This window comes from Manis pentadactyla, chromosome 2 (assembly GCF_030020395.1).
Source record: "Manis pentadactyla isolate mManPen7 chromosome 2, mManPen7.hap1, whole genome shotgun sequence".
NCBI lineage: Eukaryota > Metazoa > Chordata > Mammalia > Pholidota > Manidae > Manis > Manis pentadactyla.
In genome coordinates this window covers 98903078-98924471 of record NC_080020.1, presented here as the reverse complement: position 1 = coordinate 98924471, position 21394 = coordinate 98903078, and the positions used below count along the sequence as shown (strand labels likewise).

General features: G+C 39.4%; 1 protein-coding gene and 1 long non-coding RNA gene across 4 annotated transcripts in view; one reads left to right on the top strand and one right to left on the bottom strand.

Annotated features, from left to right (window-relative positions):
- MAP3K1 (mitogen-activated protein kinase kinase kinase 1) overlaps positions 1 to 21394 on the top strand; it is a 78454-nt gene that overhangs the window by 33457 nt on the left and 23603 nt on the right. For all 3 annotated transcript variants that reach the window (XM_036900165.2, XM_036900174.2, XM_057495090.1), the window contains exons 2-6: positions 12808 to 12958; positions 15776 to 15976; positions 19360 to 19560; positions 19978 to 20094; positions 20466 to 20614. In XM_036900165.2, the coding sequence (XP_036756060.2) occupies positions 12808 to 12958; positions 15776 to 15976; positions 19360 to 19560; positions 19978 to 20094; positions 20466 to 20614 (819 nt within the window). The remainder of the gene's footprint in view (positions 1 to 12807; positions 12959 to 15775; positions 15977 to 19359; positions 19561 to 19977; positions 20095 to 20465; positions 20615 to 21394) is intronic.
- The window catches only part of LOC130681702 (uncharacterized), a 67307-nt gene continuing 50855 nt past the window's right edge, over positions 4943 to 21394 (bottom strand). Inside the window, exon 3 of the long non-coding RNA XR_008994960.1 lies at positions 4943 to 7516. This is a non-coding gene — a long non-coding RNA (uncharacterized LOC130681702). The remainder of the gene's footprint in view (positions 7517 to 21394) is intronic.

Here is a 21394-nt window from a genome sequence, read left to right as displayed (position 1 = left end):
CTTATATGTGGAATCTAAAAGCAAAACTAAACAAATGAATAAAATAGCAATAGACTCCTAGATACTGAGAAGAAGCTTTTTGAGGGTGAAATGCTATGCCTGTATACCTCAAAGGACTAATAAACAGAAAGGTTTGCACAACACTAGAACTAGTTTCCCCTGTGTCACCCCAGATAAAGATTTCTGATAGAGACTCCCTGTGTTATAAAACTGATTATACCATGGCCATACCCATATTAAGAAATCAGCCTCCTTTGTTGGTGCTAAAGGGAGGGTATTTATTGCTTAGGAGGGAGAAATGTAGTTGCTTGTTTCTTGTAAATACAGAGAAGTTGTGCCATCATTATTAGGTCTCGGGGACAGATGTCACTGAGCATAACCTGGAATAAAATCTTTTGGGGACTAATTTTCATGTGAACCATTTTTATATACTATTATTTCTTATGTAAAATTAGGTATGTTGTAAACGTTGCATTACATAAAGATGGGAGAGTTGTCCCTACCAATAATCTTACTAGTCCTTCTTGCTCAGAAAAGGGAAAAGAGACCAGTAGTTGCAAATGACAATACATATCTGGAGAAATTAGCTTATGGGAAAGCAGAGTTGTGCCAGTATTTAGATACAGATATTTGGGCCTCAAATTAGGTCGAGTTTTAAGCACTTGTAAACACCCATTTTCCTTTTGCCCAATTAGAAATGAGAATGTGGAATCATTCGTATCTGAGTTTGAATCCTGCATTTTTCACATGCAGACTTTATCACCTTGGACATGTAATTTAACCTCATTTTTTTTTAATCTGCTAATGGGATATAGTAAGAGTACCAACTCATGAGAATTGATTGAGATGACCCATGTGGATCATCAGCGCCCTGGCCACAGAACGGAATTGTTAGTCTCTGTTAACAACAGGGCCTTTAGCTTCACCATACCCTCTCCCCATCCTTACTGCAGGCATTCCTTCTCTTGCCTGTTACCTGGAAACTTAAATTTTATTTAAGGGTCCCACAATGAACTAGTTGTTTTTAAAGATAGTTCCTCCCTGACTGTGTTTTTCCCTTTGTAACAAAGCTGTGGGTTTAGTATATGAATTCCTGCTGCTCTGAAAACTTCGCAAGTGAACCTCACTTGGGTGGCTCTGGATTGTGCCTGTCCCAAATAAGAAGGTGTATTTTCCAGGGTTCATTGATAATCCTTAGATACCAAGAGAATTGAGATTCTCTCTATATGAACTTGTCAGTAGTCTGTACTGCATAAATGTTTATACTAAAGTTAAACCTCATTAATTTCAAGAAAGGTTTTATATGATCATTATAGTCTTTGTTATTCCTATTACAGTCAAGTACTCTACTAATGAACAGAATTATGTGCTTCTTTAATTCTAAAAATAGTTGCCATTGTAAAAACTTGTTTAAACTTCTTTGTAATCTCATCAGATAGATATCAGCATAAATATCTGATGCTGACTTGTAAAAACAATCAGACCTGACAGTGACCTGACATACCAATGAAGAGCACAGGCTTCAGAGTCAGATCAACCAGGGCTTTAATCCGGGTCCTGCTACTTACAAACTGTGTGGCCTGGGCATGGAACCCAGCCTCTCCAAGCCTCAGATGGTAACAACCTCAGAGGGTTGTTGGGAGGGTGAAGTGTATGTAAATACTTGCAAAGACCAAACACCTTTCCTGGATTGTAACATTAACTTTCTCTATTATGATGTAAGTTCAGCAGTTACTTCTCCATATAAATAGCTGTGGAGCAATGTAATATTTCCATGCTAAAGATGAGCCATTAAAAAACATGTTTTAAAAATTGTAATAAACTTGGTAGAATTCTATTTTTGAGTTTTTCAAATATCCTCTGTGTGCCAGGGCAGTGTGCTGAATTAGTGTTTTAGTCAGGCTCTTTGGGGTTGCAGAGAAGAGAGACATGTTAGAGTTTGAGTGCAAAGTAAAGGACCAGTGAAGTTTCCTTCATTGCAGTGTACTCATGTAGCCTCTGCAGAGCTTGGCTATTCACCATACAGGAAGGTTGAGGAGTAGCTCTCATCATCTGATTGCATTTCAGGGGACCCAGGTGCAGGTCTTATGGTCACCTTTACCACTTCATCCCTTCTCTCCATCTCTAATTGCTTCTTCCTTCTGACTAATTTCTGTCTCTTATTTCTGTCTCATTGCTCTTACTTACTACTTTGCTTTTTTTCTGTCTTTTGGTGCCATTCTTCTTGCAACCACGCTGTCTGTGTATCTGCATCCAGATTCCCATACAGAGATCTAGTAGAGAACGTCCTTGAACCAGGGCACATTCTTACACCAGGGCCACTGAGGACTGCAGATGGGTGCAGAGGTATAAAGCATAGTGTCCTGAACCTCAGACACCACTCTCAGAAGGTGAGGTGGCTCTGGCTAGATAGACTCTGTGGCTTCATTTTCATGTTGGTGACTTTTGTGCCTTGTCCGGGACATTTGCCGCTGATGATGGAAAAATGAATTAGATGTTGAAGCCTATCCTGGAAGAGCTCCCAGTGTGGTGAGGGAAGCAGATACTTAACACAAATATTCAAGTTCATGCTTTATTATAATTAATATTAGTGTGCTGGGAGGGAGTGGTTAACTTCCATAAAATGATGGTAGGAAATTCTTTACTGAAGGAATGAGATGACAAAAGGTATTCCATCAGGAGAAAAATCAACTGCAAAGGTGGAGAGGTATGAAATATCTTGGTGTGCTTATTAATAAGGGAGTGTTTTCATGCTGAGAGAAAAGGGCAGCAGCTAGCATTTAAGGAGCTCCAGGAAGAGGGTCTAGTACATGATACCAGTGAGGTTAGTCAGAGTGTTAGAAGCAGAACTAGGAAAAGGTCATCTAGAAGTCTAGGGAGGGGAGATTTACAAAAGAGAGCCCAATCAACAATGGCTGGAACCACAACAGCTCAGTTAAAGGGAGGACAAAGCCCTTCACTGAGAAGGGTCCCTTGAAGCATATAGTTTTTTAGCAGATTATTTCCATAGGTCTAGAAAGCAACTAGATTAGAAACCTAACCTCAGCAGGGAAAGGTTCTTTGAAGCTCTAGGTCAATCACAGATTCGTTCTGAGGAATGTTGAGAAACCAAAAACAAGAAACCTCATGTTTTCTGAGTAATTACAGGAAAGGAAGATAAAGCTTAATCTGTAACAATGTTTAAGTTTCTCATATTTATTTGGATAAAATTTAATTTTTTAATCTTCAAAGTAGTTTTCTGAAATACATGTTTGTTTTGCTAGAAAGTCAGAAATAAATAACCTATTATTTTAGTTAAAATAACAGGATGGTTCTAGATAATACACAAGACAAAAATAACTCTCCACACTAATATTTAACCAAAATGGAGAGAACCCTTTTAATCTCTAACTGGTGATTTTAACAACTGTCTAGGTTAGTTTGTGTTAAAAAACAAAAGAAGTTTCCTGTTATAGCTCTAACATTAATTGGAAAAGAAAACAAATTGCTGCTATACACACATGCATATACGCATCTGATGAAAATAAAAACCCTATATATATCTAATCTATGAAGACTATGTTAGAACAAGACAATAAAAGTATGTAAGAAAAACTTGTTTTTCTTCCTAGTTTGGTTTCTGTTTCAGAGAGAGATGAAACTGAGTTACCATGAAACTTTTCCTAGCAAGTAAAATAGGATATACTGTGTATTTCATTGACACTAAGATCCCATTGGTTGTAAACTGTACCATTATTTTATATACCTGAAGAAAGGAAACAAAAACCTGCTAATTAAATTATAACACTTAAGTGTAAAGAGGCATTCAGATTTCAGAGATATTAAAATGTGAAAAAATACAAATTTTAGGGTTAATTATACGTAATAATTACTGTAAAGACAAAATAGTTTGGGTTACATTTGCAAATTAATTTAGGAATAAAAATTGTTCTACTGAATAACATCTAAAATTGCAAACTTAGTCTTAAGTAAATACAAACTATAAAAAGATTAACATGAGTAGTGATTAAAATTTAAAACTAGGAAGGTCTTTAGGGCTGTCAGAGATGTTAATAAATGATCATTCATTTAGTATTTGTTTCAATACCTGTTACAAGCCAGACACTGATAGATGTTGCATATATAGCAATAGATAAAACACTGGTCCCTGCCCTCATAGAGCTTGCACTTTGTGGAGGTATGGATAGGTTTGCAAATTGCAATGAGCACTCCAGAGAAAAAATGCAGTGCTGTGAAAGAACAGAACTAGTGGTTCCTAATTGAGATTTGAAATGTCTCTGATGAATTAAAGTAAAGCCAAAGAGTGAATGGAAATTAATGATGAAAAGTAGACAAGTAAGAAACAGCCCGTGCAAAAGCCCTGAGCAGGAAAGATTGTGGGTTTTTTTTTTTAGCAGTGAAAGAAACTGAAGGGTTGGGTAGGGATCTGGGGGACTTCAGTTAAGGTAACACCAGATAGTACAGGGCCTGTAACTCCAGGGGGGAAATCCTGGGGCAGCATACCTTTGAAACCAAAATCAGGCAAAGGAAGAAATAAAGTGGGAGAAACCGGTTTATTTCTTACAAGCAGTCATCCTGCATCTCTCTTGACCCACTGTAGAAGAAGAGGCCCCACCCAACCTCTCTAGTCCAGATATGCCCTTCCTTGCCCTAGCTTGCCCTTGTAATTACCTATTGATATGGAGATTGACTACTTCTCTCCACCCTTTGGAAACATCTATTAATATGGAGATGAACTAAGGCCAGATGAGAGATTCTAGAAATATTGCAATTTTACCCACAGCCCACCCCTCCAGAAATCTTGCCTTACAATCTACTCATTCCCCATCTTCTGCGGTGGCCCTTCTGCAAGAAAACTGGTGCATTGTAACCAGACTAATAACATACGGTAGCAACAGCAATAAAATCATGATAATTCTCAAGTTGGAGGATTCAGCTAGGTTCAAAGTCCTATGCAGATTAAGTCCATAGCTCACCCACTCCACAGGCAGTCAGCAGCTGAACAGGAAGGGAGTTCAAAAATCATCACATGGCAGTTGCAGTTAGGGGGTGCGTCCAGGCCACAGGGACTGTAGAAGACAGTAACCTTAAGGGCAATAAGATACACGTTTTAATGACACCAGCATAGGCAAATGTTGCCCATCAGGTAGGATGCATGCGAGAGAGTGGTCCTGGGATAGGACAGTGGCAGGAATGGGATCCTGACCTGCTCTAGTATACCAGACTTAAACCCCCTCCCTGTGGGAATTACAGATGGGTCAATATATAGGGCTATGGGAGGTACATGCACTGGCCATAAAAATAGACCAAAACATCCCTGTAAGATGCTCTTACCTCCCAGATGTTTTGGGTACACTACTGTGGTCTTTGGGGGCCACTCTGCTGTTATTCCAGGAATACACAGGAGGCCAACTTCCAGGCCTTTACCTCAAGATGCCAGAAGGGCCAGCCATCCCTGGTCCATGTGTTGAGATGTCCAGGGCCATGTCCACTCAACAGAGTCTCCAGGGTTTAATGCAGTTGGGGCTGGCAGCAGGATGTTGCTTTGCTGGCCATATCCTGGCTTCAATAACTCCTCTTTGGTTTGCACATACAGTTCTATAGGAGAGGCAGCAAGGTGTGTGAGCATATCCACAGGCTCAAGGCTCCTTTCGGGGTTTCTCATTCAAATGCCATAGCACTGTCCATAAATGAACTGACCAGCCCCGTAGACTACTGGTGTCCAACTTCAGGCCAGATTTCAACAAACCACCATACCTATCATGCCTGCCCCAGTAGGGTTATATGGTACATGAAACTTCCACTTTATTCCTAATTGCTGCACCCATTCTTGTAACGCATGTCCAGTAAAATAGGTGTCTTGATCGCTCCTAATCACCTGCGGCTGGCTGTAGGCTGCAAAGAGATGCTCTAGGACCGTCTTGGTGGTTTGCTGATCTGCATGACGTGCAGGAAAAGCAACCAACAATCCAGTAGCTGTGTCCACACAAGTCATGGCATACTGATATCCTTCTGATATGGGCAGAAGCCCAATATAGTCTATCTGCCACCTGACAAGGGGTATTAGCTCCTTTACTATCATACCATGTTGCTGCAGGACTCAGTGTAAATTTCACTTAGAGCATACAAGGTACCCCTTCCGGGCTCTGCTGACTTCTCCAAAGGTCTACGGCAAGCACCACTGACAGGCTACATTGTCTTTTGCCCCGCTTGCAACAAATGCTGATGTAACCATTGGGCTCATCAGAGGCAAGCTTTCCTTTTAGCCAGTGCACCTGGGCCAGTGTGTCCACTTCATCATTCCCTGGGGATGCCAAAGGCAAATGGCAGTCACATGATATATAGTAACAGTCGTAGTCTGGCCAGAGGCCCATAGGTCTTACCACAGCTCTTGTCCCCAAAGGGGGCAGTGACCAACCATCCAGTTGGCATGGTACCATGTTGGAGGCCATAGGGTCAAGCCCCTATAGACAGCCCAGCTGTCAGTGCTGACAACTATACTGGAGGGCTCCTGTGTGATCATGAGCCATACTGCCCACAACTTAGCCCATTGGCTGCTCTTCCCCTCTCCATCCTCCATCCATATTGTCTCAATCTTAGGATGGAAAGCCACAGCCCTCCACTTCAAGGGCTGCCCACGACTGGAGCCATCTGTATACCAAGAATCTTCAGGGGCTTTTCCCTGCTTATAAGGCCTTTCAGCTACCAATGGCTCAAAAACAAGTTCTTCCTGCTTTCCACTGGTATACTCAATGGCCCCTATAAGCATTGGAGTTCTCCACTTAAGGGGCTAGTACAGAGGGTGCTACACTGCTGTAAATATGCATCCCATTTGGCCAGTGTAGACATCTGTGCCATGCTACTCTGTGGCCTTTGGGTCCAGTCTTGTACCTACCCTGCAGTGGGACAGGTGGTTATTACCTTGGTCAGAGCTGTTCCAGTGATGGGCTCTGTAGCCAGCAAGGCATGGTACACATCAACCAGGTCTTCTCTCTCAAGGTGTACTGGACCTCTGCTGCTTTCCATAGTTGTGACAAGAATCCAATAGGTTGGCGCATCTGTTTAAGCCATTGCCAAAGGCCCCATCCATAACCATCTTTGGTTACATGAGCATCTAGGTCACAGGGCCTTGATGAGTCCATTATATTCAAGGCCTGTACGGCATTGACTGCCTGCTTGGCAGCAGTAAAAGCAGCTGCACATGTCTCATCCCAATCCCACCTGATGCCCTTTCATACCAATGGATAAAAAGGCTTCAGAATTTGTGCCAAGTGCAGGATAAACACTCTCCAGTAGCCCAAAAGACCCAAAAACTCTTGTAATACTGCCACAGTGGTAGGGGTAGGGAAACCCTGGACCTTGTCTAAAACTGCTTCTGGGGTAAATTTAGTTTTACCGGACCAGACAACCCCCAAGAACTTTACAGACAAACCAGGTCCCTGAAGCTTAGTACTGTTCAGAGCCCATCCTTTCTTCTGTAGATGTTGCAGCAGTCTAGGAACTGCCCCTTCTAAATCTGCAAGAGAATCAGACGTGAGCACATCATCAATGTAGTAAACAGCTGCACTGTTTGTGGCTTCTTCCATGTGGCCAAGTCCTGGGCTACAAGTCCATGACAAATGGTGGGACTGTGGATGTATCCCTGTGGAAAGACAGTGAATGTCCACTGCCGGCCTTCCCATGTGAAGGCAAACTGTTCCTGACTTTCCTGTGCTATGTCAATAGAGAAGAAAGCATTAGCAAAGTCCACAGCATAAAGATATGTCCTTAGTTCATGACTGAGGGTGTCCATAAGGGCTGCTATAGAGGGGACAGCAGCATGCAAAGGGGGTGTGACTTTATTCAATTCCTATAGTCCACGGTCATATGCCAGGAGCCATTTGGGGAATTAAAAGGACCATGAGTGGGCTTTATGATGCCCACCTTCTCCAACTCCTGTAGTTTCTCCAATTTCCTTGTGCTCCTCAGGCAATTTATACTGCTTAGTATTTGTCATTCGCCAAGGTACGGGCAGAGCTGCAAGTGGGTGTTTAGCATGTCCCCTCAGAACTGCGTTTACCACATGTCCCCTCAGTCTGAACTCCCCTTCAGTGGTCTGTAAACACAGGCCTTGCAGGATGTCTACCCCCAAAATTTATTCAGGGATGGGAGAAATGTACACAGTATATCCCTTTGGGGATAAATGCCCTATCCCCCATGGGATTTGGGCTTTCTTCACTCTAATTGCCTTACCCCCATAGCCATCTATCACAGCAGGGGTCCCAGGAGAACACTCAGGGTTGCCATAAATCAGAAAACATTCACCTCCTGTGTCCATCAGTGCCAGGACACCTTGTACATTCACAAGGGACCAATGAATTGCTAATTCTACATGTGGCCTCTGGTCCCCACCACATCCCCCAAGGTGGGAACCTTGCCCCCAACCACCCAGTCAAACCACGATGCCCAATCGTCTTCCTGTTGGGGTGAGGGTCCCCGTGGAGCCAGAGTACTGTCCCCCAGAAAGTCTTGCAGGGACACTGGCCAGACATGGGGCTTTGTCTCTGGCTTCCGTGTCCTGGACCTCAGTGGCTGGAACTGCTGCTCTAGCTTTAATTGGTGCCACAGTTCTAACAAGGTCCTATTGTGTTGCTCATCAAGGTTTTCTTTGACTGTCTTGGCCTTTATCAAATCAACCACATCTGGGTCCTCGAGACCTTCATGGGGCCCTTTGCACCTCTCCTTTCGTTGTAGCCTGTACTTCCTTCCATGCTCTTACTGTTTCAACCTCACCCAGATCTGCTAAAGTACGAGTAGCCTCACTTATGGGTTGCCCTATGTGGCAGGCAAGAATAGTCACTAGGGACCCAAAGAGGGATGGGGGAGCTGTGTGCAGCACCAGGTTTCTCATTCCTAGAGTGAATAACTCCTCATCAAGGCCCTGGAGTCCATATTATAGGTGGTATTTTTCATGTCCAGCTCCCATAACACCTGCTGGAGCTCTGCAAACATTTTCCAGCGTGGATAAGTATGGTAAATCACCCTAATTAGGCCAAACTGCCCTGATGGCTGCTGTCAGCCAATCCAGAAGCACCTGATTCCCTGAGGTGTGACGGGCACTTTGCAACTGCTGTTGGAGGGAAGGGTGAGTCATCAGGGAAGCCAGTCTACCCATTTCAGAACCCAATATAACAATGTTTTCCACTCCCATATCCCAGAGATGCAAAAGCCAAGTAGACAGAGGTTCCAACGGCTTCTGCCAAAACTGGATGCTCATGTCCGCCAGCTCAGGGGGATAGGGGCAGAGCATGGAGTGCTCCACAATCTGGGGAGGGTGCAGCTCCTCCCCCTTAGGAGCCCATGGTTGCTGCATTTTTATTTTCTTAACTACAACCAGATGGGCTTTTAATACACGAGAGGCTTGGCAACAGATGAGCCCTCAGCCCCAGCCCCTCATACTTTCCCAACATCTCCTCTACCATCTCGAGGGCTGAAGGCACAGCTCTTTCCTCTCCCTCCCCCACGGCCTCCTTCAGCGCAGATTCTCTAACTGCCTCCTCTCTCACTGCTAACATGTCTTCCAGGAGCACGACCCATCTTCTCGATAACTGTCTCTCTTTTTTAAGGGCATCCCGTAAGTCCTTGCCCAACTCCTCCAAGGGATGCTATGAAGTGTGTCTCTCTCCTGCTGAAGTCTCTCTCTCTCCCCTCAATAACCCTTTCCACTATCTCGAGAAAAAGACGTCCCACAATCCCAGCTGCTACATGGCCACTCAGGGCCTCTAAAGCAGTCTTCTTTCTCACAGAGGGCTACTTCCACAGCTTCCAGTATCTCCACCCTTCCCCAATTCTGGAGAAGGCCTCACCCCTCTAGGACGTATTTACCCTAGATCAATTCCCCACTAGGGGCTCCTCATTGGAAGCCCCACAGATAGGGGGCTCCTGGGTGAAGCTGCATCCTCTACTGCTGCAGCCACTGGGGCCTCCCCATCATCTACAGGGGTGGTTCTGCACATCTCCCCACCATCTCTAGGGCCAGCCCACCCAAGGGTTGCACCCATGTAGACAGATTTTGTGTTCAGAGGTCCTGCCAACTACCACCAGATGTAATTCCGGGGGAAAATACCCAGGCAAAATACGTTTGTAACTGAAATCAAAGGGAGAAATAAAGTGGGAGAAAACCATTTATTTATCACAAGCAGTTGTCCACTTCTGGTCTCCCGTATCTCTTGCAAACTGGCTGCATTGTAAGAGACCCCACCCAACCTCTCTGGTCCAGATATGCCCTGATATACCCTCACTTGCCCCTAGCTCACCCTTGTAATTACCTGTTGATATGGAGATGGACTACTTCTCTCCACCCCTTGGAAACACGTATTGACATAGAAGTGCACTAAGGCCAGGCGAGAGATTCTTGAAATACTGCAATTTTACCCACAGCCTCTTAGGCTCTCTTCAACATATTGGATTTTAGTCTAAGCCCAGGGAGAAACCACTGGGGAGTTTTTTAATGGGGTAGGTGATACCGGCTGCTCTGTGAAGACTGGATTGGGAAGGACTAAGATTGAAAGTAAACAAGCCCTCTTAGGAGTATGTTACTAGTTCAGACAGCTAAATTGGCAACTTCACCTGGGGGGCTGTGAATGGAAGGTATGCCAGTACTACCAAAAGTCTTAATCTGTGTACGTTTTTGATCCAGCAGTTCCATTTCATTATTTCTAAAGAAATAATCTGAGATATGCAAAAATTAAGTTATTAGTATGTTCACCCCCTATTATTTATAATAATAAATTAGTTTAAAGGATTCTGGCATTTTCAAACAAGTAGAAAGGAAAGAGGCAAATCCTGCCAGCTTTAAGGAGGCCACATCCTCTGGAAAGATTTGTTTAGACAAGGAAAGTCCTCTGCATGTTTGGGTGGATGCCTGGGACAGAGACACTGAAAATACAGAACAGAGAAGAGATATTCATAAAACAAACTTGGGGGAGGAGAGACACCTGGGACCAGAGGGTAGATAAGCACCTTTGGCAGGGAGTGCAGGAGCTTCTGGTGTAAAAACGAACTGCACTTCCACAATGTGACTTAGTCTTTGAGAACTGTCCTGGGAACCTAGCCACGCCTTGCAACATTGTTACTGGAGGGGAAAGTACTTACTTTTCAAACTAGAAAGTTCTCAGTGAATATTCTGCATGCAATCAGCCCATAAATTCAGTTGCCTGAGGCTCCCTGGGTAAGTATTCACTGTGCAGGATGAATTTTGGGGAAAATATTTCGCTCCCTCCCCTCCTTCTGTCTCTTCTTTCCCTCTCCCTTTTTCTTTCCCTTTCCTCCTTCCCTCCCCTCTCCTCCTTCCCTCTTCCTATTGCTCCTACCACCTCTAGTTATATTTGATATCATCAAAGCAGGAAAATAACAACCAAACACTTCTAAGTAAATAAGAGACTCTTCCTTCTTTATTTACCTTTTTTCTTCTCATTTTGCCTCTTTCTTTGTGATGATTTTTATACCTGTGTGGTGGAAATATTCTACTGTATGGTCTTAATGCCCATTTGCAAGTTTCAAATGTCATGTCTCTGCATTCCTAAGCCAGTCTCTGCACAGAGATATTTAACATACTGGCTCCCACTCCCCTGATAGCACTGATGCTTCAGGAAAACCCGTTAACTATTCCCTTTCCAGTGCATATTTAGAGTTAAGTAGACTTTCTGCTAGTTCTTTGAAGATACTGCTGATTTATAGTTAAAGTTAACTGGAGAATTCCTGGAAGAGTTTGAATTTGACATTTTAGTAAGCTTTTGGTTCTTATCTCTTGTGTTTCCTTGAGTGTTTCCTTTTCCTATAAGTGTAGACAAATCACTGTTCTGTAGCTTTATAGACTTCCCAAATAGTTATTGAAATTAGCTTAGTATTTTTTAAATTGTTACTTTTCCCAGAGGACAGCTATTTTAACTCCTTTCTTATGAACCAGGTTTTAAAATCCATGCATATGCATATTGTGTCTGTATATGTCCACATGTGCATATGAGTGTATTTTGAAATTAGTGGAGCTTTACCTGTTAGACTTTGTAAAATTAATTCTCCGAAGTTTATAGTTTGCAGATTATTTTTTTCTGATAACTCCACACCATATTACGGAGTGAAGGTCAAAATAGTTGTACCAGATAATTTTTACTTTTTATATTTAGAGTACTCCAAATGCTTTGTCATGGAATTATTGTTCTGAGAGTACAAATTTAATTGTTTCAGCTTTGAAAAAATATTGTGGGACCATAGAAGGCATGGTTAGATTTCACCAAGCTTGTTTACATATTTATTTAGCTTATTTCAGAAAAGTAGTATATCCACTAGTTTCTATCTAAATTGACTTAAATTATTGGAAATCCCAGGATAAATAGTAAAAAAGTCATCTCAGTATTTGTTACGTATTTTGTATGTTAGAACAGTGTAATTAGAAAAAAATGCAATCTTCATGAATTTGTTAATGTAGTGCTTAAAGTTTTAGGATCCATTCTGTTAACTAACTAGAAATAAAGGTCTGCATTAATATTATTAGTAAGACTGCACCTTCTAAATAGGACCTTTCTTTTCAAAGATATTTTAAACTCATGTTATCAGGCAACATTCAACACTAGAAGATAATTCAACAATAGAAGAACATATAATTCACAATGTTACATTCATACCTTTAATCATTCAGGGTTTTTAGCAGTTATCTTTTTAGTTACATGTCCATTGAAAGTATAAAATAGAACCATATTATTCTGTTTGTTCTTGGAAATTATTTTTTACATATAGAGCTCTTTCTCCTTGTTTCTTTCTCCATTTTAGTCGTGAGATGGAGAATAAAGAAACTCTGAAGGGGTTGCACAAGATGGATGATCGCCCAGAAGAACGAATGATCAGGGAAAAACTGAAGGCAACCTGTATGCCAGCCTGGAAGCATGAATGGCTGGAAAGGAGAAATAGGAGAGGCCCTGTGGTGAGTGGCTGTGGGTTGACTACTATAAAGAAGAGAGCATAGGAGGAAATGGAAAATTAAGCATAAATAGATCTTGTAAGATTTTTTTCTTCTTCATTTTAAATGCAGTGGTTTTGTTTGCTAAGTACTGTAGTGACTTGGAATAAAACAGGTAAAACTATGCTCATTAAGCAACAAATTGTTAAACGGTTTACTTGGGTGGGAGAGCTGATACTTAATGCAACACTGCCCCCTAATGTTCCTAATTCAGCATTTAAAATCCTTTTATTAGGGATTGATATTAGACTTAAAATTAAGAAAAGCACTTTTTCCAATTTTATTTTGATGTTTTATCTCTAAGGTAGAATCCACAAATACAAATTGCAAAAATATTCTAGGAAAGCAGAAAAAAATAAATAGACTCATGGCTTTTGAGATAAAAGAAGAAGATGCCTAAGGTTTAGAGAAAGAAAACCTAGATTTCTAGATTAGAAAAGGCAGGCATGCTCCATCCTTTGCCTTGGTTATTCTCTTCTTAAGCATATGAATACTATGAAATGGGCTTCTTCAATCTTACAAAGAAAAAAGTAGATCTCAGTTGTTACAGTGGCCCAATATCAGTCTGGCATCAGCAAGTTTTTATTTGCTTTTTGTATGTTCTTTATAAACAGAGATGACAGTTTCAGATTCATTAGATCTTTATGAGTGTGTGTGTGTCAGGGATAAAGGCATAGGTAGAATCGTAAAAGTTATTGAGCAAACCACTCATTTGACATTTGAAAGCCCTAAACTATACCCTGGCCAAATAATCATCTAGCCCTACATTTATCCCATGTGCCTATTTCAGTTTAAACTTAAATTAAATGTAAATAAAAGTAGTTCCTCAGTCACACTAGCCACATTTCAAGCACTTAATAGCTACATTTGGCTAATGACTTATATAACTGAGCAGTGCAGTTATAGAACATTACTGTCATCTCAGAAAGTTCTGTCAGATGTCTAGTACTGATTATCCTCTTCAATATCTCAAAAACCCTTGAGTTTCTAGGTATCCCTCTTCTTTGAGTAGCAATCTGTTTTGTACATTCTACCCACTGCTTCTAACACATGGAGCTAACACAGAATATATATCTACCTGTCCCTTTATATATCAGCTTTTTTAGCTGCCAGGTTACCATGAGCCCTTTCCATTCCAGCTGAGCTTCCATATTTCTTCCATCTATTCCTTGTATAGAGTAGTAAGGATGAGAACCCCTCACTATTTGAGTAATCATTCAGAGGAGGAAGATGAAGAAGTTAGGATTTATTTATCTTAGAAAAGAGAAAGTTCTATGGACACATCTCATAGAAGGTGGTAAATTTCTACCCAGTTAATATAAAGAACTTTTGAACAATTAACAACCTTCTGAAGGTTGAACATGCTGCTTTCTGGAGCATCTTGAGCTGGTGGACAGTCTAAATCTTTTGAGAATACTACGAAGCAGAAATCCCAACTTTTTAAAAAGAAGCCAGTTATTTTTCTTTTATTACATATGAACTGAGAACATCCAGTTATCTAAGACCAAATTTTGTTTTTTCTCACTGTTGCCTTTCCAACAAATACTTAAGGACCTCATCTGTTTATAGTTCAGGGATAAAGATGGAAGAGATGTGTGAGATAAGACACATAACACATAGTCCATAAGCTCAATGATACCACTCTGCATCTTACAGTTTACACATTTCATATTGTACTTAAGTTTATAGCCTACTTGGGATATCTTATTTTATGTGTTTTTATTGTTTTATGTAAGTTATTGCAAATCCTTCTTGATATGTAAGTGATGTGTAAATATTTCCTGTTGTGAAAATAAGACTTACGCACAATAAATAAAAATAAAGTAAGGCATGAAATATCACAAAGCAATTTGTGACTATGTGACGAATGTGTGGGGTGGGTAGAAAAGCAGTAAGAACTTAGAAAAGAGGAAGAATGTCAGGCTAGTAGAGTTAAAAGCAGTTTTGTAAAAGGTAGGTTTCTAACTGAGCCTTCTGATGGTAAGTTTCAGCAGCATGGAAGGAATGCTGCCTGGGGTGTTGCAGGCTGGGGTTGTGGATCAGAAGGGAGAATGTGAGTGAAAGCCCAGGAAGAGGACAGGTTTGGCATGTTTGGGCACAGTGACTGGCTAGGAGAACAGAATAATAAAAAAAAGGCTGGAAAGATATGCTGAGCTTCAGCTGGACTAAGGCTACAGAGTTTGGCCTTTTGGTCATAGTTATATTAGGTCTGGAAGTCCTAACAGTTAAAAAACAGCGGGTCTACTTGGAGATTGATCTTTAGACTCTACCTTCTTTGGTGTTTTTAAACTATCTATTGTAATATAACATTGCAAAAAATCAAAATGGTTTTATATTAATCAGACTATTTGAGTACTTTAAATTATGCCCAGTATTGTTTTCAAAATTCTGCATTTTTTTCATTCAAATGAGAAGCATCTACTTCAATCTAGTTGAATAAATTAACTGTAGAAGCTGAAAGTGCTTATTTTTCACATTTGTTTACTAACCTGTGATTGTTGATTTTTAATGTAAGTGATTCAGGGTCCATAATAACAGGTAACACCAAATTCTAAGATTGTGTATTATAACATTTTAATGATAAAACCTAAATGGCTAAAAGCTGTGGATAAAAATAGTTTTTAAATTATGGTTTGAAGTAAATTAGGTAAAAGTTGACATACTGTGTTATATTTGTATAATGCATAACAAAGTTGTTATGTTCATTTCTTAGTCTGTTATTTTCAAATTTACTTATTTTTTATATTTTTAAATAATCAGAATATTGGAATTTTAATTTAGGTGGTAAAACCAATCCCTATTAAAGGAGATGGATCCGAAATTAATAACTTGACAACAGAGTCTCAAGGAGAGGGCCAGGCACGCGCCCCTTCACCAGCTCCCAAAGGCCGACGCAGCCCTTCCCCTGGCAGTTCCCCATCAGGGCGCACAGTGAAATCAGAATCTCCAGGAGTAAGGAGGAAAAGAGTTTCCCCAGTGCCTGTAAGTTAATGTTTCAACAACTACATTAAGTTTCTACGATTTTTAGACTCATTATAACCCAGAAAAGATTGGCTAATCATCTGTTAACAGCAGTTCCCAAGGTCTGGTCCACAAACCCTGGATTGTGGGGAGAGGCAGGGCTTGGGACCTGTTCCGTGGATCTGTTAGGTCAAAATGAATTTTGTAATAAAACTGAGATGTTATTTGCCCCTTTCACCACATTGACATTTCCAGTGGTGGTAAAGCTCCTGTTGCCCTCACCTGAAGTAAAGCTATGACAATAGAAATTGTATTCTTCACTTGATTATTTGGCAGACATTTACCTTAAGATGAATTAAGACTCACATCAAGGAAAACGGCTGAATATTTTTTTCACCAGTGGCAAAATTTGAGATTTCAAGCAAAAATTCGAATTTTGGAAAATTCATGTCCACTGCTGTTAAGTCTGACAGCTTTCCAATACTTAGACTTTTCTACTGAAATCAGTGATATTATCAAATGTGATTTTTTTTCATATAGCACAACGAAATGTGTGAGATCTGTGTAACTTAGTGAACCACTATTTTTCCAAATAATCAGTGTATGATGAAACAAAATCATTCTTGAGTAAGTGATCCATTCAAAGTTTGTAAGATGTACCACCTGGATTTTAATGTAACAGTAGGAAAAGTTTGTTGATGTGGTTTGATTCCATATTACAGTCTCCTTTAAGAAACCGCTTCTTTGGTGTAGTATCAAAGAAGAATGTTCATAATTATTTGAAAAGGCTCTTAAAATACCTTTCCAGCTATATATCTTTATGAGGGCAGATTTTCTTCATGTACTTTAACCAAAACATCATATCACAGCAAATTGAATGCAGATGCATTGATGAGAATCAAGTTGTCTTCTATATTAAGCCAGATATCAGAGATTTGCAAAAATAATAGGTGTTAACTTTCTGAGAGAGACAGACTTCTAGTGACAAAAATGTAAGTCAGAACTTAGTTCCTAAGCTTGAAGAGCAAATGACTGAATTTTGGCAAAAATGATTGAGATAGTGACCATCAGGAAGAGATTTGGTTTTCATCAGATCTGAGACTTTTAAAAGCATACAAGTCCTTCAAAAAGTGAATTTTAAGTAAAATTTTAAGTTTAAAAAGTAAATTTTAAGTAAAATTCCCAAAATACCCAACAATATTTTTTGGATTTATGTTGACACACCTTTAAATTAGTTTTTTTGTTTTGTTTTGTTTTGTTTTTTTAAGAACAACCATTTATTAGCTCATGAATCTGTAAATTCATGGGTAGGTCTCAGCAGGAGTGACGTATCTGTTCCCCATAGAATCTGCTAAAGCTGGAATATCCAGCAGTGCTCCTCACCCACATGTCTGGTGCTTCAGATGAGATGCTGGAACAGTTGGGCATCTCTTCCCCTTAGCATGGGAGTTGGCTTGTAACAAAAACTGTTGCAAGCTAGGAAAGAGCATGCAACAGATTCTCTCTCAGCTCTCATGAGGAACTGACCCTGCAGACACCTCATCTTAGACTTCAAGCCTCTGGAACCGAGACAAAGTTCTGTTAACCAGAAAAAAAAGTTTCAAAAGGGCAAGTTCCAATGTGGAAACTATTATGAAGCCACCAATTGAATCGTGTTTAATAATGCCTTATTGCCCCAAAGCTAGTTTACATGCTAGTTACAGATTCAGAGGCAATGTGGTGGCAGCTACACAAGGTTTTAATATTGGAAGGTGTGGTTCATGGGGGCCATCAAAGTAAATAAAAGTCTGCCACAAGTATACAGAATTGCATTCCCCCACCTCTCACTGTGGGATACATGCTAGACAAAGACAAAGTTGTCCCCTCATACTTTTTAACAGCTACATAACATTTCATTATCTGGATAAATCATAGTTTATTTAATGAACTACATACTAATGGACATTTATATTCCTTCTTAACTATTCATTACTGAAGGTCAACACTGCAAAAGTTTTTTTATTCATACACATTTTTGCACGTATGTGAGCAAATCCTAGTCTGGATACTTTGGTCGAATAGCATGTGCATATGTACTTTTCTCCTTTTCTTTTTTTCTTTTTTTATTTTTTAGTAATTGCCTATTGAAAAAATAATGGCTTTATTGAGATATAATTCATATACTATCCAATTCATCTGTTTAAATTGTACAATTCCTGGTTTTCAGTCTATTCACAGAGTGGTAGCCATCACTACAATCAATTTTAAAACACTTTCATCACCCCAAAAAGAAACCTCAAACCAATTAGCAGTCTCTCTCCAGCCCTAAACAACCATTTATCTACACTTTATGACTCTATATAATTTGCCCATTCTGGACATTTCATATAAGTGGAATTATATAATATGTGAGGTCTTTTCTGACTGGCTTGACTTGACTTAGCTTCATGTTTTCAAGGTTCATCCATGCTATAACTTCTATCAGTACTCCATTTTAACTTGTAGAATAACATTCTATTGTATGAATATACACATTTTGTGTATTCATTCATCAGTTGATGGACATTTGGGTTGTTTCCACTTTTTGGCTATTATGACTAGTGCTGCTGTGAACATTGTGTACATGTTTTATATACACATACCTTTTCATTTCCCTTGGGTTTATACCTACGTGTAGAATTGCTGGGTCCTGTTTTCCAAAGCAGCTGCACCATTTTACATTCTCACAAGCACTGTATGAGGGCTCCGATTGGTTCATGTACTCACCAACATTTATCTTTGTTCAGTTAAGCATCAAAAAGAAGCAGAATTTCCACTCGACCTTGATGGAAAGACCAAGTTATAGGAGAATCAATGGAGTGGAGTGAGAGTGACATATATCACTGACACCACAGCAGAGTTTTTGTCAGCCTCCAGTGAGATGTCTTAGTATGTGAACAGTCACTCGTCATTACTTCCCTGCAGAGTATACACCGTGGGAGGAATTCCATGGTGGTGCTTGTAACTTACCAGTTGCAAAAGAGCATTTAGTAACACCTTGAGTGGAAGCCAGGAAAGTTTGACCTTTAGAAACAAGTCATTTTGTCTGTTTATGAAGAGAATTTTGTATGCTTTTTATTTCAGTTTACATAATACTTCTCAAAGAATTCAAATATTTATAATTAATAAAATTGCCACATGATTGCCTCTCTGGACCAAAGGTTTATCATTCATTAGTATAGGGATGACTGAGATTTTGGAAGTTTCCTTGTGATGAGTATGTCAAACAAAAGCATTTGCAAATGCAATCTGTCCCTTTATATTATATATTGATGCAATCTTTTAGAATATAAAATGCCACATGGCTGTCTCATATGACCTTTTTCAGTAACTATTTCTTGTCAGGAAGTGAGCAATTGACCTAATAAAAAAACAATGTTATGAAGTTTCAGAGTGGGAGAATCACACCACCTCGTAGAGCCCCTTCACCAGATGGCTTCTCACCATATAGCCCTGAGGAAACAAACCGACGTGTAAACAAAGTGATGCGAGCCAGGCTATACTTACTGCAGCAGATAGGACCCAACTCTTTCCTGATTGGAGGAGACAGCCCAGACAATAAATACCGAGTGTTTATCGGGCCTCAGGTAGGATCTGTCACCATTTTATATTTTATTAGTATCTGGTACTAACTCAGATTTATACACTATAATATTCTTAAGTTTAGATCAATTAATTATTCTTTGTAAACTAAAGTGAGTTTTAAATATATTTTTGGCTAGTAAACATTTATATTTCTTTATAAAGGTTTTTACTAAGATACAGTATACTGGAGAATACAAATTTGATCTGTGTGGTAAATACACCAGAAATAAGAGATTAATTCATGGAGACAGTTGAAGTAGACCTTTCTTATTTATCTTTATATATATATCTTTCTATGAAGCGGATTAATAGAAACTTTAGCATAATAAACTTGGAAATAGTTTTAAAAAGTGACCACCTTAGGAATTCTAATAGAACCACCAATTTATTAACTCATAGATTTTCTTTTAACTCATTAGAACTGCAGCTGTGGGCGTGGAACATTTTGTATTCATCTGTTATTTGTTATGCTCCGGGTGTTTCAACTAGAACCTTCAGACCCCATGTTATGGAGAAAAACTTTAAAGAATTTTGAGGTAATTTTTAATCAATGCTTTAGAGTAAAACTCTAAACAAATTTTTATGGTATATTACTGTAAGTTTTCCATGAGCTCTAAATCTAAATAGATAGTGGTAATTTTGAAAGTGCAAAGGTATCTAAGAATTTTATGATGCTTGTAAATAATTTTTGTATAATCTGTTGACTGGTTTTTTTCTAGACTGAAAAAAAATCAACCTGCTATAAATATACTGTCCTTACTAAACAATATGTATTCTTATTTTTGAAGCTTCTTAATTGGCTTTATGGAAACCTTAAAAAATAAAAGACAAGTAATTCAACCTCTAGAATTCTACATATGTAATTTATGGCACAAATATCATTGTTACTGTCTTTTTTCAATGTTAGGTTGAGAGTTTGTTCCAGAAATATCACAGTAGACGTAGCTCAAGGATCAAAGCTCCATCTCGTAACACCATCCAGAAGTTTGTTTCACGCATGTCAAATTCTCATACATTGTCATCATCTAGTACTTCTACATCTAGTTCAGAAAACAGGTTAGTACTTCCTAAGGAATTAAAAGCATTAAAACAGTGTTACTTTTTAATTTGGGGGCAGTTTTTTATATCTACTTGTTAAGTTGTTCTAAAGTGGTTCAACTATTGAATCTTGGCTTTCAAGTTAAAATCAAGGCTAAAACATAGTAAAGATGATCTGAGAGAGAGAGAGAGAGAGAGAGAGAGTGAGTGAGTGTGTGTGTGTGTATGTGTGTGTATGACAGACATTTTGTCCTGGAAACTACATTGTTGGAAAATGGCACCTTAAAATTTGGACTATAATAAATGTCCAGTTCACAAGAAAAATCAGGTGGCAGGTATAAAATAAAAGTGGCTCTTTATCAGTCATTACTTTGTGCCAGGCACCTGACATGTTGTCTCATTCTGTTCCTACAACCACCTTTTTAGGTAGCTTTTATCATTATTTTGCAGATAATGAAGCTGAGAAACTGTGTAAAGAATGTAGTGATTTTTACAAACAAATTATACAAACACAAAGTGGTTTTCCAAAATCACTATCAAATACAGGATTTTTAAATTGCATGACACCACTACTACTTTAATAAATACAGGGAATCCTCATTACAGGCTGTTTCATCTATGAGAACATAAGCATGCTCTTCTAAACAAATAGACTAATCAAGAGAGAGTAACTTAAACACAGTTATTACTTAAAATGCACAGTGCGTCTCAAACTTTTTCTTGCTGATACTTGCTAATGAGAATGAACTCATAACCCTTGAAGGATCTGAGATGTAGCCCAAAATCACAGGTGTGAAA